The sequence below is a fragment of the Agelaius tricolor genome, unplaced genomic scaffold (genome assembly GCF_023055355.1).
Source record: "Agelaius tricolor isolate 1412-34295 unplaced genomic scaffold, bAgeTri1.0.p SCAF_38, whole genome shotgun sequence".
Classification (NCBI taxonomy): Eukaryota; Metazoa; Chordata; class Aves; order Passeriformes; family Icteridae; genus Agelaius; species Agelaius tricolor.
The window spans coordinates 5,298,429-5,317,187 of NW_027269298.1; the positions used below are offsets into that span (position 1 = coordinate 5,298,429).

Sequence of the window (18,759 nt, forward strand, 5' to 3'; positions counted from 1 at the left end):
TATCTCCTCTGGCAGCCTGGTGCAGATCCTTTCCATGCTGCTCTGCTCTGGGGTTGATGAGGGAGCTGTGGCTCCCTTGTTATCAGGACATTCCCAATGTCCATGGGGTGGTTCCTTGCTTTCTCCCCAGGCTCTGACTTGAGAGGTTGCTGTCTTTTTTCTAACAGAATGTAAGAAATTTGATTGTTCCATTAACAATACAAAAACGTTGTTTTATTTGCTGTTTGTTATCTGAAAAATAGATGATTTTAATGAAGTCCTGTTTCTCTCTGCCACCCTGCAGGTGTTAAACATGCAGCTTGCAGATGGTGGGCAGGGAGATGTCCCCATCGACGAGAACAAGCTCCATGGCAAACCTGACAAAACCTTGCGCTTCTCCCTCTGCAGTGACAATCTGGAAGGAATATCTGAAGGTGAAGGGCTGCTTAAGTCTTGAAGAAGTTTTGTTGCACTGTTGGGTTTTTTCCCCCTTAACTGTAAAAGGAAGGTGTGTTAAATACAGCATCTTGGCTTTGCTGTTTTGAAGACTGTGCTATTTCACTCTGAGAGCCTGTCTTCTTTCTTAGTTGTTCAGAGAATAAAGCCTGGAGCTAAATTTTGACCTACAAAGACATAACTGATTTTGAGAGTTGGGAAGAAAAAGACTAAGTGTGTTTAAAAAGAGAAAATAGAGGGATTTTTGGGTTTGGTTTTTTTTCTGTTTTAAACGTAAGTGCAGTACTAGTTATTAAGATAATCTAACTTGGCTCTAAACTTGAATCTCTCAGACTTATTTTTCGTTGTGTCCTATTAGCTGTTACATATCTCAGAATAGTTTCTGCCCAACTCCTTTATATGAACCTCAGACATAACAAAGCACAGATATCTGTGGGACGGAAGAGGTTCGATCACTTTTGCATTATTATGTACAACTTCCATAACTTAGTTTTTGCTCTATCTCCTCAAAATAAGCAAATTCATGAACAAGTAAATAAGTTAAAGACAAAGACTTTATTGGCTTTTAAGTTCCAGCCAAGTACAGTAGTGGTGCAATTCAATATTTTCCGTTGGAACTGCTACTTCATTCCTTGTAATTTTTCTGGTGAGTTTTGTGTCCTGAATTGTTAATGCTGTATATGTAGGAGCTGTTATTCAAATGAGTTCTAAAGTAAATCTGTGTTCCCAGGCCCTTCCAACCGCTCCAACTCGGTGTCCTCCCTGGACCTGGAGGGGGAGTCGGTGTCGGAGCTGGGCGCGGGCCCCTCGGGCAGCAACGGCGTGGAGGCTCTGCAGCTGCTGGAGCACGAGCAAGGCAGGTGCCACTCTCCTCCCAGGGCCTCAGCTGCTGGACATGCTGAACCAAAGTCTTTGTGGAAAGAGGTTGCAAAACTGATGAATTCAAGGAAAAAAAAATAGACCTTTTCCTTGTGCAGCTGCTCTTGTATTTATTTGTGGTTTTGGTATTTTTTTCCCCCTAGAAATTTCCTTTGTAATCTGTTGTTAGGAAAAGGAAATCACCTGGAATTTTGAGACTTAAGTCCTTTATAGGAAACTGTAAAGTTTTGCTTGATATCAAGCTCTTCCCTTCAGGAATGGGGTAATCTGGATTGGAGTAGTCTGGAAGTATCTGGATAATTTTCTCTTTAATGTCCATTTGTCAATCACTGAACAGGTTGCCCAGAGGTTGTGGTGTCTCCAACCTAGAGATGCTCAAAATATGACTGGACATGATCATGAGCAACCTGGTGTCCTTGACCAGGGCAGGGAGTTTGGGCTGGAATGATCCCTGGAGCCCTCAGCTTTTCTGTGATCCTGTTCCTCTACAGGAATTGTATCAGTGTCTTTGTAGCACTACCTTTAATTTATTTTTTCTGTCAATTTAGTTGATAGATTGCCATGTGTACTTCCCGATTTTTCTTCTTATGTCTTAATTTTTTTTCAGGCAGCATTTCCTGAGTAGTGTAATAGTGCTTTACAGGCCTTCCTTTAACCACTGCCTTGCCTGACAGAATTAGGGGACTGTTTGTTTGGGATTTTTTTCCTAATGTACTCTTACAGGCTTTCACTCTGAAATAATTGGAGAAGCCTTTCAGAAAATCAAGAACTGTTTCTTTTTCCACAGCCACCACTCAGGATAACCTGGATGACAAGCTCCGTAAGTTTGAAATCCGTGACATGATGGGTTTGACTGATGACAGAGACATTTCAGAAACTGTGAGTGAGACCTGGAGCACAGATGTCTTGGGAAGTGACTTCGACCCCAACATCGACGAGGACCGGCTGCAGGAGATTGCAGGTAACGGGTGTGCTCTGGGTAGGTCCTGTGCTGCTCTGGAACCTGAGGCTGCAGAGCCCTCCTCCTCCTCCTCCTCCTCCTCCTCCTCCTCCTCCCTTCCTCAACAGGGGCATTTCCACAGATTCCACTGGAGATTTGCTCTAGGAGGATTTTTGTGTGCATGACCTGGACTGTGCTTAGTTACTGGTTTCTTTTCACCGTTGTGTTTCCTGATTGCTTTACCAAGGCCACTTAAGAGGTGTTCTTCCTTTTCTCTCTAGAGCTGATGCCCCAGCCCAGCTCTAGCCATACGCTCCGGCTTTACTTTTGCAGGTGCAGCTGCAGAGAACATGCTAGGCAGCTTGCTGTGTTTGCCAGGTTCAGGATCCGTGTTGCTTGATCCCTGCACAGGTTCAACCATATCAGAAACCACAAGTGAGGCGTGGAGTGTGGAAGTATTACCAAGTGACTCAGGTCAGAATCGGGCAGTTTTTGCATATTTCTTTAGCATGATTCTAAGACTCTTCCAGAGGCATAGAATGCAAAACAGCAGCCTCTTCCTCTTCCTCTTTCTTCAAGAAATTACTGTCCTAGGTTTAAGTTAGTTTTTGCAAATACTTCCAGGATTAAAAGGACAAAATGCTCCTAGACAGAACGAAGATGGAAAGCATTGGGAGAGACTTCTATTACCTAAAAAATTCTTAAGGTCTGAAGGGGAAGAGAAGGGTTTTCAGAGCAAATTTGTGCTTGCTTTCCTTCCCTATGGTAGGACCTATCCAGGACCACGGTTTACTTTGGTTAGTGAAGATGTGACTCTATCCTGTTGTCTAAGACATACAACAATTAAAACAGTAACACTCCTTAGCATGCCTGTGCAGACAGAGCATTGCTGTCTGTGCAGAGTCCTGCCTTCTGTACCAAAGGATATAAGAAAACTCCTGCTGAAATGGTTGAGTTCCCTAAAAACTTGATGCACTAAATCACCCCCACCCCTTCCTTCTGCTTGTGAATGTTTAGGGAGCATGGCATTGAGTGATGACACTTTCTCTCTCTGCTGTCCGTTGTCTCCCTTTTGTAGAGGCTCCAGATTTAAAGCAGGAGGAGAGGCTGCAGGAGCTGGAGAGCTGCTCTGGGCTGGGTAGCACGTCTGATGACACAGATGTGAGGGAGGTCAGCTCTCGGCCCAGCACCCCCGGCCTGAGCGTTGTGTCAGGTGTGTGAACTGTCTGACAGTGCTGCTCCATCGCAGCACGGGCAGCACTCGCTCTGCTGCTCGTGCTTTATTTATCATCACTCATAAAACAATTTCCTGCGCTTGCTCTGGAATTTTCAAAGCTGTGATTCTTTGTTCACCTCACAGAAGAAATAAAAAAGGCAGCAGAGAGGTGGATGCCCTGTGCTGCAATAGCAGTGGTTAGCAGAGAGTGTTGCTTTGGAAGAAACTCTAAACTTTCTTGCATTTAAAACAACTTGTTTTATTTAAATAAATCGTAGCTCTAGTTCTTCATTTTCTGCCAAGTATATAAGAATGGGATGTCTTTCTAATGCCTCTTGTCAGAGTCTATTCATGGCGATGGTAACACTTTTGAAGATGTAGAGCAAAAATAAACTGTTGTTTTATGAGTATAGAATTTTGTAATGTCTGTAGGTGCTACTGTGAGTTGGAACTTGATTACTCACTGTCCACCAAACATTTTAACAGCCTCAGGATTTTGCTTCCTTGCTCTTTGAAAGACTATTACAGATGCTTCTTTTGTTATGTGTAAGGTATTAGTGCAACATCTGAAGATATTCCTAACAAGATTGAGGATCTCAGGTCGGAATGTAGCTCTGACTTTGGGGGCAAAGATTCTGTAACAAGTCCTGACATGGATGAAACAGCCCATGGTAAGTTACTTATCTGGAATCTGATAAAAACAAGTGACATTTATGGACTCCTTGAATTTTACAATTTCTCCCCAATTTCAAAGTGCTAGTGACTAAGCTAAATATTTTCCTTATTTGCCAGTACTGTATTTGTTTGACAAAGAGGCTCCAGTGCTTTGCTGTACTAGAGCTTGAGTACTAGATCTAAGATCCCTAATTTGGTTTGACCACATTGACTCTCCTCTTGCATTTTGGAGCTGGGCTGCTCCTCAAGAATTCCCCATTTTTTGTGATGTAACTCTTTGATCATTTCAAGGTACTACAGAGATCTTTCCACACAGAATATCTTTACAAATACTTTGCAGTATAAGTTTTGTAAACTTTTGTTGCTGAAGTCTGTTTTTCCAGCGTCTCTCACGTTGGAGGCAGTTTTGGCATGTCACTAACTTTGCTCTCTCTGTATTTCAGGAGCCAGTCACTTGACATCTCCTCCTTCTCAGACAGATTCCTTGCTTGCATTGTTTGACCCTCTGTCCTCAAATGAGGGTGAGTTATAAAGATTAAGCTTTGTTTTAAAAACAGGCATTTTCAGTGCTTCTATGTTAGTAGCAGGTAATCAGGTAATTTGGAATAATATTGAAAGAAATATGTGGCTTCTTTTCTGCTTGTGAGCCCAGGTGTGTCAGCTGTAGTAAGGCCTAAAGTGCACTATGCAAGACCCTCTCACCCACCTCCAGACCCGCCCATCCTGGAGGGAGCTGTGGGAGGGAACGAGGCCCGGCTGCCCAACTTTGGCTGCCACGCCCTGGTGCCGGCGGAGCTGGAAGCCTTCAAGCAGAGACACTCGTACCCCGAGAGGCTGGTGCGCAGCAGGAGCTCCGACATCGTGTCCTCGGGCAGGAGGCCCATGAGTGATCCTGGCTGGAACAGGAGGGCTGGCAACGAGGACAGGGAGCTGCCCATGGCCTCCAGCAGCGCCGGGGCAGCGGCGCTGGCGGCCGCCTCTCAGTCGTCATCTTCATCTCCCAGCAAGGACTCCTCCAGGGGAGAGGTGAGGCTTCTATTTAGCATTTTATTTGTGTCTCTCATGCCCACTTTAACTACACATCCAATGCCAGAAAGTTGGAATTAAGTGTCTTTAGCTAAGGAATTACAACACACTTTTGTTATCCTTTAAACATTGGCCAGTAATGTTTTAAAAGATAAAGCTGCAGATGTTCAGAGTGGCTTAAATGGATCTGGCTTTTCTTAAATTTACTGGATGAGGTTTACTGGTGGTACTTCAGAAATGGATTCATTGTAGTGTTAAATTGCAGCAGCCTGAAAATTAATTTTCTTTAAAAAAGAAATAAGTGAAACTAAGGTTCTTTGAGGCTATGGGTTTGCATTTTTGGGATGTCTTCTTTAGGAGAGATATTTCTGACTTAATCTGCTCTTTGTGCTCTGCAGTAGTTCTGTTTTTACAGCCAGTGTAGCAAAAGCTGATGTGAAGGAGAAATTTTCTCTTTACACTTGATTTGGTAAATGCTCAAATGTAGACTCTGCCCTTCTGCAGATTGAGGAACGGAAAGACAGTGATGATGAGAAGTCTGACAGGAACAAGCCCTGGTGGAGGAAACGTTTTGTGTCTGCCATGCCCAAAGGTAGGATCATGTCTCTCTAGGTTTGGTACTTCAGTCAGAGTTCACACTGCCTTTATTATCTCTTTAGTCGCCTTTATGGTTAAAGTATAAATATGTAAATAAAAATAGGGAGCTACCTGACTCCCTTGGCAGTAGCTCCCTAGAGTGTGCTGTACCTGGAAGGCAAAACTGTTCTGCCTGACCTCACGTGTGTTAAAGGTGGAGCTGGCTGTAGGTGATGACAGCACACTTCTGCTCTACCCCATGGATAAGCTTATGCTTTTATGGAAGTTGATTTGATGAACATTTTTTGCATTAGCCCCTTCCTTGAAGTTTCTGGTATTTGGCCATTATCTCAGAGTAGTCTTTGATGAGGTACCTTGCATTTTCAGCTCCTATTCCATTTAGGAAGAAAGAAAAACAAGAAAAAGACAAAGATGACATGGTGCCTGACAGATACGCAACGCTTCAAGGTATGTGAATAACATCATCATAGTAATTTTCTCTCAGAGTGTGCCTCCTGGAGCTCCAGAGTGCCCACCAGGTAGCTGTTGACAGACAGGTACATGCTGTTGTAGTTCGTGTTCAGAGCTGACATTTTGAATAAGAAAATGGATAAAGATTTCCTGACTTGAAGGCTGTTTTTAAGTTGTCACATGTCTGTCTGGGCATGTAGTGGATTCTCAACTCAAGTCCTCACTTTTCCCCCACCCTCATTATAGAACTCCTGTCCTTGTCACAGCTGAGCTGTAAGGATAGCTGTACACACAGTCCTGTAATAGTTACTTAAGTGTTAAATTAAACATGGTTTGAACCTGGGTGTTTCATTTTCTGTTTGCCTGATCCTTTCTAGAAGTCTTCAAATACCCAAGAACCATTTGTGTATGCAGTATAAATGTGCTGAGGATCTGCTCAGGATCTGACTTCATTTGTTCCCTTTGATTGTACTGTTTGTTTTCTGATTTGCTTCAGACTTTATAAATACATTTGAATTTGGGCTGCACAGGACACAAGCACCTCTTTGTTTAATCTGGCTAAAAACAGAGTCCAAATGTGTAGGCTTGAGTTTTTGTATTTGCATTCAGTTGGCCCAGGGTAACTCCTGTTGTTTTTTATGGTCCTTTCAGATGATCCCAGCCCAAGGCTCAGTGCACAGGCACAAGCTGCTGAGGACATTCTGGACAAATACAGGAATGCAATCAAGAGAACGAGTCCCAGTGAAGGAGCCATCGTGAACTACGACAGTGCAGGTGAGAACCTGGCTTTTGTAATCACCACCAACATAGCTTCTGCTCCTTAAAGATAAAAGCACTTCAGTATTCTAGACCATGTTAGTATTAGCAGCTGAACAATGTGAGCTCTGAACAAGGAATGTTTTGTCAAATTATCTGTGGGACAGTCCCTCAGAGGCTGGGAATTAAATCAGTATTCCCAAGGACAGCTCTTTTGTGTTGCCATTGAGGGAGCTGGGTGTTGATAGCACATCTCCTACCAGTTTTTTGTTTTGTTTTAAATGGCACTGAAGAAGTGCCTTCCAAAACTTTTGCAGTTTTTTCTTAGGAGCTTCTAGGTTGTATGTTTTAATGTGCATTTTTTCATATATCCAGAACAAGCTGGTTTATTTGCTGTCTCCATTCTCTCCCTGACCTTAGAATGATGAGCAGGAAATTAGTCTGGTTTCTTCTTCTGAGTCCTCTCTTGAGGTGCAGTGTGTTTTTGGTTTCCAGAGGCGATTGGGGATGGTGAGAGCATGCACGACTCCCCGCGGGATGAGGCTTTGCAGAACATGTCTGCAGACGACCTCCCAGACTCTGCAAGCCAAGTAGCACAGCCACAAGGTTCTGCTTTCTCCTATAGGTAAAGACATTTCCAGGTTTCATCTTAACCACAAAGTAGAATTAAAAGCTGAAGCTGTGTGACTGGTTCCCACAAGAATCTTAATGCAGATTCATTGTAAACTGATGTATCTCAAACTGTCATATTTCCACTGGTGGAGGGATATTTGTAACCAGAGAGGACAGAGAGATTCAGTGTGTAGAAAATCCCTTTGAAAATGGTGCTGTATCAAAAAAACCTGATATTCTAAGGTCTTGACAATGCTGTATATTAAAATGATGTTAAATAACTTCTAGGCATAAATAAAAAAGAAAGTAAAGATTTCTTATTGAAGAAGCAGACCTCTCATCAACTGTGTTAAGAAACTATTTTTCCTCTTTAAGGGATGCAAAGAAGAAATTGAGATTGGCTCTTTGTTCAGCAGATTCTGTTGCCCTCCCGATGCTGACACATTCAACAAGGAATGGTCTCCCAGACCACACAGACCCTGAAGGTACAGGCTCTTTGCACTGTGTTTGTCTCTCCTTGTCCCTGTGTAATAGCACTTGTACTGCACCATTTATGGTCCCTTCTCTTTGCCATAAATATTGAGGGCACAGGCTGCCTTTTGCCCCCAGAATGTTTTCATTCTTACTCCACAGGCAAGCTGCCATCTCAGCCTGCTCTCAGATTTTTTTGTAATGAAGTATCACAGATACAGTGCAGGTTAGAGCCTGAAGCTATAGAATAGACTCTGAAAATACATGTGCTGTTGGGAGTCGTGCCACTTGAATGATTTACTGGGTCTTTATGTTGATTTAGTATAAATGTGTTGTGTTGTATCCTTTCATTCACTCTGGGTTTATTTGCAGACAGGTGAATATGTCACCTCATGGGGTCCTCTTCACATTTCAGAATGGTTCTAAAAGCTAGATAAGATAGTGATATGGAGGCTTATCCTCTGATAGCTGGAAAATTCAAAAAGGCTTCTTAAATTGTTCTAAAATAGCATTTATTCCCTAATGTACAGAAGTTTTGTTTTAAACCATTAATGTGTTTCCCATATTCAAAGATAGTTTTTTTTTATCGTGCCTACGTTTCTTTTCCTTAATGTTTTTCCTTTGTTCTTTATTAGATAATGAAATTGTGTGCTTCTTGAAAGTTCAGCTGGCTGAAGCCATCAACCTGCAGGACAAAAACCTGATGGCGCAGCTGCAGGAGACGATGCGCTGCGTGAGCCGCTTCGACAACCGCACCTGCCGCAAGCTGCTGGCCTCCATCGCCGAGGACTACAGGTACCTGGGCAGGGGCTGCTCAGCTGGGGCTCCCACTCCGTGTCTTTATCCACCAGAAGGTTGGGAAGATCCCTTTTGGTTTAAGTTGTACTTTACCAAGCCAGGTTGTTGCATCTCTGCTTCCCCACAAAAGGATGCGGTTGTCTCACCCGTGTGAGGCAAACTGCCGAATTCAGGCATTGTTTTGTTTTAAAAGGAACAGGTGGAAGAACCCTTTGCACTCTGACTCAGCAGTTTAGTTTATAAAGCTGTTAGCCTCTGTCTTTGTTGTGAATCTGACACAGAGCTCTGTGCTCTAGGAAAAGAGCTCCGTACATCGCTTATTTAACGCGCTGCCGCCAAGGCCTGCAGACCACACAGGCGCACCTGGAGAGGCTCCTGCAGAGAGTCCTGCGAGATAAAGAGGTGGCCAACAGATACTTCACTACAGTCTGTGTGAGGCTACTGCTGGAGAGCAAGGAAAAGAAAATAAGGGAGTTCATTCAAGGTGAGATTAATGCAGACAAAGGTTTTATAATTCTTTACTCTGTTTTTAGCTGCTGACTTGGGTTAATGTTTTAAAATACGTCTTTTGATCTGAGGAGTAGATTCCTAAAATGATTTTAATTTCAGATGGTGAATTAATGGCTAAACAGACAGATTACTGTGACTTTACAGTATGTTGTGGTAGCTAAGCTATGGTAATTGTCTGCTTTTTTCATGGGCTGAGAGAATGAAGGTAATTTGGCCTTACTTGGCCAAAAAAGTTATGCTAAATCACATCATCTGCCCCATGGCAGAAGCATGAATACTATTAATTATTTTATATCTACTGATATATGATAAATTAAGTTGCAGCATTCAGTTCTTAGTCCAGAAACGATGGCTGCACCTTAGAAGATATGGGGGATAGTAACAGTGTGAATCAAGTGAACAAAAGATTCAAAAATATCACAGCATAAGAGACACCAGGAAACTCAAAACAGCCCCTAATACCAAACTGGTTCTATGATCTCTGTGCACATATCTGACTAAATGAGGCACATAAGGAATTTGGAGTCAGTTTTTGCTCCTGGAGCATGTAGTGCTGCACATTAAATGTGCCTGAAAAACTTATCAGAAATAGGATTTTTTTACTTAAGTGAATGTTTTTTCTCTTCCTCCTTTTTTATCAGATTTCCAGAAACTCACAGCTGCAGATGATAAAACGGCCCAAGTAGAGGATTTTCTGCAGTTCCTGTACGGGGCTATGGCTCAGGATGCCATCTGGCAGAATGCCAGTGAGGAGCAGCTCCAGGATGCACAATTAGCCATCGAGCGCAGTGTGATGAATCGCATTTTCAAACTCGCCTTCTACCCTAATCAGGATGGAGATATTTTGCGTGACCAGTAAGTTAAAGGAATTCAAAGGACTTGTTTTCTCTGGTGCAGTTGGTGCAGTGGAAGCTGTGCAGCCCTCCTGCCACAGACTTGTCTGAGTCAGCCACACAAATTCATGTTTTCGTTCAGAACATTTTGTAAAAGAACGAGAAAGGCTTTAGGATCATCTGCAAATGTGTTTGCAACAAAATGCTAGAACAGAAAAAAAAGTTGTAAGTGTGATGATTTGGGGTACAGACTGTCAGGTCTGCAAGTGTGTGTGCTGAGAGAATGATCAAAACCTGGTTCAGAACTGGACCTGGTCCATTTTCTGGTTTCACTCAGCATTTTCCATGCATTTGAAGTTCCTGTGGTTTAGAACAGATGCTGTTGGAATGCTCTAGAGGACGTGTGGTTGTTCCTGGCTGTACAGAACAATTCTCTGCATCTTCACTGACCTGGTGTCCATAATCTGTAGGGCCACATTCCTGAAGATCTTTCTTGTCCTATCAAACATAGAGCAAGTTTCCTCAGCTGGCTGGCTGCTGCTTAATTTTCACTCTTGTTTTTTGTGTTTCAGGGTCCTTCACGAGCACATACAGAGGTTATCCAAAGTAGTGACTGCAAACCACAAGGCGCTTCAGATACCTGAGGTAACAACTCTTTTCCTTTGCTTCTGTATTATGTGTGTTGGGGTTTGGACTGGGATTGGGATGGGGAGAGGATTGTTCTGTTTTACACTTAGAAGGGTTGCTTTGCTGCCTGTGACAGCTGAAATATCCTTCAGGAAATTTCACTGTACCCCTGCTGTGGCTGTACCCAGCTGCAGCTTCTCTGGGCACAACCTGTGCCAGGGCCTCACCATCCTGACAGGGAAGAATTTCTTCCATATCTGTAACTTAAATCTCCCCTCTTTCAGTTTGAATTCACCTTGCATTAAATGTTCCCATTTCTCCAGCGCCTGTGAGCCTGTGGTGGCTGAGCTGCTGTGCCCAGCAGAGCTTGCCCAAGGAGGGCTGGTTTGGTTGTTTCCCCAGGTGTACCTGCGCGAGGCGCCCTGGCCGTCGGCGCAGTCCGAGATCCGCACCATCAGCGCCTACAAAACGCCCCGGGACAAGGTGCAGTGCATCCTGAGGATGTGCTCCACCATCATGAACCTGCTCAGCCTGGCCAACGAGGACTCCGTGCCTGGGGCTGATGATTTTGTTCCTGTTCTGGTCTTTGTTCTCATAAAGGTGAGTTCTTTTGCAGAGATCACAAACCCCAATTAATCCCTGTAATAAACACGCAAATTTAGGAGAGATAATGCCTGTGGGTCACGGGGAGCTGGCCAGGCTCAAACCCAGATCTGATTCAGCAGGGTTTGAATAGGAATGTCAGAAATGTGGTCAGTTACGGTTTTTGAATCCAAGCAAACTTTGTATGTGGAACCAAGAATATTGGGGTGCAGATGCTGTGTTGGGAGTAGTTTGTTTGAGGTATGTCCACAGCATCTGTCACCTGTGCCTGCTTCATGCTGTCCTCAGGACCAAGATGCAGACCAGGACTGACTTGGGTTGTATTGCTGGTCTTCTTTGACATGAGTGGAGAATGGTCTGACGTGTAAGATATGGAAACAACAGGCTTTACATGTGTGAGGTCCTGATGACCTTCACAGATTGTGGCAGCGTTTCCCCTCTTTCTCTTGGACTGCTAGTCATTTTTCCTTGTTGGAAAAATGTTCCTTTCATCAAACCTGATGCCTTCTGAGCATGTGAAGTGGGGCTGGTGAGGATAAACAGTCCCTACCCTGCAGGCAGGTTACACACTCTGTAGGATGAGGATCACTGCACAAAGGGAATTGTGCTTCTGTTCTGTACCTGACAGTGTTTGTTGATGCTGGGCTTTGCAAACAAGCTGTATCTCTCTCTTCTCCCACCCCAGGCAAACCCCCCTTGCCTGCTGTCCACTGTGCAGTACATCAGCAGTTTCTATGCCAACTGTTTGTCTGGAGAGGAGTCCTACTGGTGGATGCAATTCACGGCAGCCGTGGAGTTCATCAAAACTATCGATGACCGCAAGTAGCTCGCACAGCACAGGCAGACTGAGCAGGAGAGGAGTTTCTAAGAATGTACAACAGCTGCAAAAGCTGAAGAAAAGACTTTCCTTGTAAAATACTGTACAGAATTGAGGCATTTTAAAACACACCTTTGCTAATCTAATTAATTTAACAGATTTTCCTCTTCTCTTTGGGTTGCGTTTTCCTCCCCTCTAGATACTGGCACTGCAAAAGGGACCACAGTTTTCAGGTATTTTGGAATCTCAAAACATTCAGAAAATTCTTCATGCTTTCTCCACCACCCCTCTTCCTGAATTCTTATTCACCTGAATAATTCACTTCATTTAATTTCTAACGAAAAACTGAAACAAGAGGAAACAGGGCAGCCATGTAGTAAACTTTCTAGTTGAATACACCTTTTATTAAGAAAACACCAGCCACACTGAAAGTTTGTAGTAGCTGACATCAGTTATTGGTTATATTTCACCTAAATTTAAAATCTGAGAGGACAGTGTAAATATTATATAACTATATTTAATGCATTGCAAGTATCTTTGGACTTACTATCCTTTGAATAAACAAGCAGAAGCCTCTCTGACCTCTAACAGGTTGTGACCTACCCTGTTTTGGTGACAAAAGGACTTCCTCAAAAGGCTAAGATTTAAAAAGGGCAAACTGAACTATTTATTAAGATGTAATTACTGAAATTTCTAAAACTGGAATTTATAATAGGGCTTATTAGCTAGCTGAACACTTCTTGGCTAGGGCATTAGGGTGTTACAGAGGTTTGGATATATAGAGGAGAGGGACTGTAAGTTACAATAGAAAAGTCTAATATAAAAAGGAGAAATAAAATACCTTACTGTAATATTTTTTCTGAGCTATTGTGTATACTGTACAAACCCCAAACAGAGATCCTTAACAGAACCTTGGGCTGTAATATATATTTTGATTAGTGACATTAAATACATATGCCAGGGGGTTCAGTGAATGTTTTTACTAAATGTTCTTCGTGTTGTCTGCTATGCAGCAGTGCAAGTTTTACTGTTCATAAAAAATATTTTAAAATAATATAACACTGTTCTTTATGAAACATATCATGACATCAGTTCAGGGTGTTTTATAGATTTCTCACCCCGCCTTCCCCTTAAACTGACAGTTATCAATTTAAGGAGGTTTTTATGCACAACACCACATAGGTTTTTCATGAGTGAAGTGGTCTGGGGCATGTTGGCTGTATATAAGCACTCGCTGCTCTTTTTCAGCTTCAATGCACTGAAAAAGGACAGTGAGCACTGAACTTTTTCATGTCAGTATTATTTCTTGCTCTTTCCAGAGTGTTCATTGCACTTCTGACAGAGGGATGTGGTAAGACTTGGTGTCTGTGATTGGTAAAGAAAACAAAATCTTTCTCACATTCTTTTCAAAACACGATTGGTTCACTTTTGTGTGTGTGTGCATTTTGATGATTAAAACCCGTAAGCAACTAGTACTTGGGAAAATCATGTGGTCAATTGGAATTAGAGCAATTTATGTAAAGTATTGAGTGCTTGATTTGGCTGTGCTACTTGTCAACGCATAATCAGGAAACTCACTTTTTAGGGCTCTCAGATATAACTCAATCGAGCAGTTTTGCCAAACTGATCCCAGGTGAGAAGGTGGGATGGTAACCTTTTCCTTTTCTCTATAGTCTTTCTCCTCTATTAGAGACTCAGTTGTGTGGAGGAGCAATACTCAGTCAAAACAGAATTCTTCTGATCTGCCTTACTCGGTGTCTCAGTCTGTGTAGCATTGCAATATTCTGGTTATTTAGCCTTGATGGGTTTTTGGTGCTGAACATATAATTCAATATTGCAAGCACAGCCCTGCAGCAAAGCACAAACATGCCCTTGAAGATATGGCCAGATCATATCAAAAAGCAATATAAATTCATTTCTATTGAAGTGTCCTGTAATATGTAATCATTACTTGAATATCTGAGATGTTAAGACTGATGTGTGAAAGTTCTGCAGTTTGGGTGTTAGTTGAGGAGGGTATTTGTGGGATCCCTGAAGAAGGCACAAGGACACAGGAGGTGGTGCTCACCCCTGTGCTGCCCCTCTGTGCTGGCCTGGCTCACAGGGTTTGGGTCAGCACCATTGGGGCTTTCAGGTTCACTCTCCTTTATGGAAGGGGCAAGAACCATTTCCTTCACAGCTTCTATCACTTGGTTTCTCTGCATAGAAAAATACTTAAAAGAACTGGAGTCTTTTTTTAAATGTTACTTAGTTATTTTAAAACCAGTAGGTGTTTCAGTGAGCCCCAGGTGAGCTGAGAGTTTTTGTAGCAAGATGGTCCTTTGCTTCTTTTTTCCAGCCTACTCTGAAGGTCCTTTATTAGTCTTGATAGGTGTAGTTAGAGAATTAGGCTTTCCAAAGAATTAAAAACCTGCCTGTAATGTCCTTCTACTGTTTTCCCCTGCGTCCCATAATGTTTTGTTTTAAAATGCTAAATTCCGTGTCTAGGAAGTGATGTTGTTAGGTTTGATGTGCAATAGCCAAGGTGGAAAGACACTGCATAAAGGACCAAAAGTAGCAGAACTGCTGCCAAAAGGTGCCAGCCACGGGCCTGTTGCTGTAATCTCGGTGCTTTCTGTGAATTTAACTACTTGAGCCACTGGAGGAGGAATGGAACATTTTGGGCAAAGTGGAGCAGGGCAGGGTCCTTGGTACCAGGTCACAGTGTGGACTTCAGGCTTGGCCGTTGTCTCAGCACTGATCTTGGCACGTTCTGAGGAGCTGCCACGTTACACAATGGCATGTCTGTGCCTGGGAATGCTGCAGAGGTGCTGGTTTCCTTTTTGGGCAGAGGAGGGAAAGGAAAGCAATGGGGTTTTCATCTCTAGGAGATTCCTTTGTGCTCCTAAGTGAGATTTCTCTTTAAACCTTTTTAAAATCCTCTTTAAGGAGAATCAGAATGTGTCTGGCCTATCAAGGATTTGAGTTTAAAAGTTTTTGTTTTGAAGATCTTTTACTACCAAATGCTGAATGTAACTGCCATAAACTTCAGGAAAAAAAGCCACGAACATGATGCTGTTTCCTGTGGGTGAGTCTGGTGAGCACAGAGTTGGTTTGTATTGCTTGGAAATGTTCTTGTTCTGTTGAGCCAAATTCTCACAGAAGTGGGGAACTCACTGCCGTGGGAATGGGGTGGGGCAGGGGTAGGAGAGGGGCAGAGCTGCTGGCAGCAGAGCTGTGTGTTGGCACCAGAGGGGCAGCGTGCCTGCAGAGCTGGAGCAGCACAGGCAGCGCCGACGGGGGGAAGGATGCTCGTGTCTGGGTACAGCTGGGGACGTGGTTGAGCCTGTACTACTTGAGAATTAACCTCTGCTCAGTTAGTAGTGTGTGTTCTGTACCTTTTAATTGTGCTTTACCTCTATTGAAAAAGCTTTGTACTGCCTCTCCTCTTTGGTAAAGCCTTTATAAATCTAAATTAACGAGCTTGCACAATCTTGTATACAGGAACCCCATCTTGTCTCTTAACGTGATTATTAATGTATTATTCTGTAAAAACTGATTAAAAGGAGAGCAGTTTAACCACCTGGCTTTGACGTTTCTGCCTTGTTCCAGTGCCATCAGCAGTTGTGCTGGGATGGCCGTGCAGGTGTGAGCACTTCCCACTAACTCTGTGTGGTTTGCTCTGGGCATTGCTGCTCTGCTCCATCCTCACACCACCCATGGAAGGGACACTGGCAAAAAAGAACCAAAGTCCAGTAAAGGGGAGAGGAAGCTCCGCTGCACTGACTGCTTAACACAGAGCTCTTCAGTTATTCTTTTGAATCTGCAGCTTGGCTGTTCTGGTTGCTTGGAAGGAGAGAAATAGCTCTGCCTGCAGCAGGACTGTGCCCGTCCCTCTGCTGGCTGCTGCTTGATGCCTTGCTGAGAGTGGTCAAGTCCAAAACTGTTATGGTTGGCGTCTTTTTTCTTAGGAAATGCTGATTTTTCCTGACGAGACCGGAGGGTTTCTTCAGCTGCCACACACCCACCGGTCCCGGGGCAGGCGGGGCGGGGCCGGGGCTGCCTGGGCTCGGTCCCCGCAGCGTTATTGACCTTGATTCTCTCTCATTTGCATCCAGCATTTTTCATCCTCTGGAATATGGTGTTTGGGGACCTTTCCATCATTAAGTGGATTTACAGCAATTTCCTTATGTGTTTTCTCCAAGGGATTCTGTTATGAGAGGCACATTAAATCTCCATTAATACCTCATTATCCGACTGATAAGATTACCATGATAATGAGGCAGAAATTCTAATTGTTTCACTTCTTATTGTGCCTTTCATTAAATCATATACCTGGAAGTTGCTGTCAGAGTGGGGATCTCCAGCCTGCAGAGCCTGGGAGGTGACCTGGTCCTGTGCATCCTGTTCTGTCCCATGGTACTCAGGGGATCCTGGGGTGTGCTGGCCTTTTCTCCTGGGCTCCTGTGCCTCCTGCCACGGCCTCTCCTCCATGGCCATGGCACCAGAAGGGCTTCCAGTGGCCCCAGGGCCCTTGGCAGCCTGCACTGGGGGCATGCATTTGGAGAGACTGTTCCACGTGGCCCCGTGAGCTGCCTGCTCCTGAGGGTGGTTAAGCACAGGGGTGTGCAGCCTCTGTCGGAGCTGTTACAGCCCATCAGGTCAATGATCCATGAACTAAAAAGTCTCTAAGAAAGAGCAATTATTGTCTATCATGTGTCAAAGGCGCCCGTATTGACCCCGAGATGGAGCCATTATGGCCTGTGAGGCAGCGATCCATGAACGGTCCGTGGGAGCCGAGGTCTGGACACAGCGAGGTGAGGGGGCCGGGGGGGAGCACTGGGGCCGCTGCCATGGGCAGCCCGGAGCCAGGCTGAGGCGGGGAATGGCTCTGCTGGGCTCCCCAGGGGATGTCCCCTGCTCCGGCTGGGGATTCCCTGTGACCAGCGGCACAGCCGCCATCCCCACCGGGAAACACCACAGAGCCCTGCTTGGCGCTGGGTGCAGCCTGGAGCAGAGACGCCCCTGGTGCCCATGGGCACAGGAGCCCGCCCTGCGCGGCTCCTCTTGTCCCTGCCGGGGCTCCCGGCCAGCGCTGCCCGGTCCCGCGGTGAGCCCGGGGCGGGCCCTGGAGCGGGCGGGACCGAGCGGCCCCGGCCCCGGCTCCCTAGAGCAGAGCAGAGCAGAGCGGAGCCTTTCCCTGCTCGGGGGGCTCGGGCTCCTCCCGCGCAGAGGAGGCGATGTCTCCATAGAAACTGGCACGTTCGGAGGGCAGCAGGAGCGGGGACCGAGACAAAGCCTGAGCGGGAGCGGCCCCGGCGCGGGGACCCTCGGGCGATGCCAGCCTGGGCCCCGCTGTCCCCGCTGCTCCGGGAGGACACAGGGGTGGCACTGCCACGGCAGCGTCCCCTGCCCTTGTGCCGGTGTCACCCGTGTGCCAGGGTGGCTTTTGGACCAGCCTGCAGAGCCAGAGCCAGTGCGGTGCGGCACCTGGGCCGGGCAGGGCGGCGGGAGCGGGCGCTGCCCACCCTGCCCAGCACTGCCCACCCTGCCCGGCACTGCCCACCCTGCCCAGCACTGCCCACCCTGCCCACCCTGCCCAGCACTGCCCGGCACTGCCCACCCTGCCCAGCACTGCCCACCCTGCCCAGCACTGCCCAGCACTGCCCACCCTGCCCAGCACTGCCCACCCTGCCCGGCACTGCCCAGCACTGCCCGGCACTGCCCAGCACTGCCCAGCACTGCCCACCCTGCCCAGCACTGCCCGCCCTGCCCAGCACTGCCCACCCTGCCCAGCACTGCCCGCCCTGCCCACCCTGCCCACCCTGCCCGGCACTGCCCGCCCTGCCCGGCGCTGCCAGCCCCGGGCTCAGCCACCTCGCCAGCAGAGTCGTTGGGCTGGGGTTAATCAACATTCATTCATGTTTCCAAGTGTAAATTGAGCATTTGTTTAATTATGTGTAAGCAGCAATACATTCTGGCCATTATCTAAATCACTATTTTATTTCCTGGATGTGGTTTCATAATGCTGGGTTTGTGCTCCAGCCTCTGCATCATTAACAGAGAAGAGTTAATGAATATAAAAGCGTAAAGGCTAATTACACTTTAATTTACAATCATGGTCTCATTTTGGGACCACATGAAATCTGTTTTGAAAACAATTAAAACAAAACAAAAAAAAGCCCAGTGAAGGTCTGGAGAGCGGAAGGGTTTTGGCACAGAGCGGCGCCGGTGGCCCCCGGGGCTGGCGGGGCCGGGGCTGCCCGGGGCGGGTCCCTCGCTGCCCCCTCGGCCCCGCGGGGTGACGGCCCGGGCTGGCAGCGGGACCCGCGGGGCTGCTGTGGGGGCCGTGCTGAGGGATGTAAATTGGAGCCCGAGAAGAGCACAGTTCACTGGAAGGAGACAAAGATTTATTGGGCTGCAGATGTTGAAAGCAAAATTCAGCGATAGTGCTGACTCCAGCACTTTGCAGCATTTACCACTCCTGGGGATCCTGTTCTGTGCCTCCTGCAGGTGCCTGGTCCTTGGAGGGACG

At 45.8% G+C, this 18,759-nt stretch overlaps 1 protein-coding gene across 8 annotated transcripts in view; it reads left to right on the forward strand.

Moving 5' to 3' along the window:
- The window catches only part of GAPVD1 (GTPase activating protein and VPS9 domains 1), a 28,440-nt gene extending 12,637 nt beyond the window's left edge, over positions 1–15,803 (forward strand). For 7 of the 8 annotated variants that reach the window (XM_071454032.1, XM_071454031.1, XM_071454035.1 and 4 more), the window contains 2 exons: positions 284–413; positions 1,166–1,410. In XM_071454032.1, the coding sequence (XP_071310133.1) occupies positions 284–413; positions 1,166–1,395 (360 nt within the window). In that variant the 3' untranslated portion in view covers positions 1,396–1,410. Of the gene's footprint in view, positions 1–283; positions 414–1,165; positions 1,411–2,101; positions 2,276–2,587; positions 2,729–3,332; positions 3,468–4,021; positions 4,142–4,588; positions 4,667–4,797; positions 5,172–5,675; positions 5,764–6,134; positions 6,216–6,869; positions 6,993–7,469; positions 7,600–7,961; positions 8,072–8,692; positions 8,853–9,151; positions 9,340–10,006; positions 10,221–10,770; positions 10,844–11,227; positions 11,426–12,113 lie in introns of those variants that run through there. The other variant, XM_071454038.1, reaches the window with a different exon arrangement.
- Positions 15,804–18,759: the final 2,956 nt, after the last annotated feature.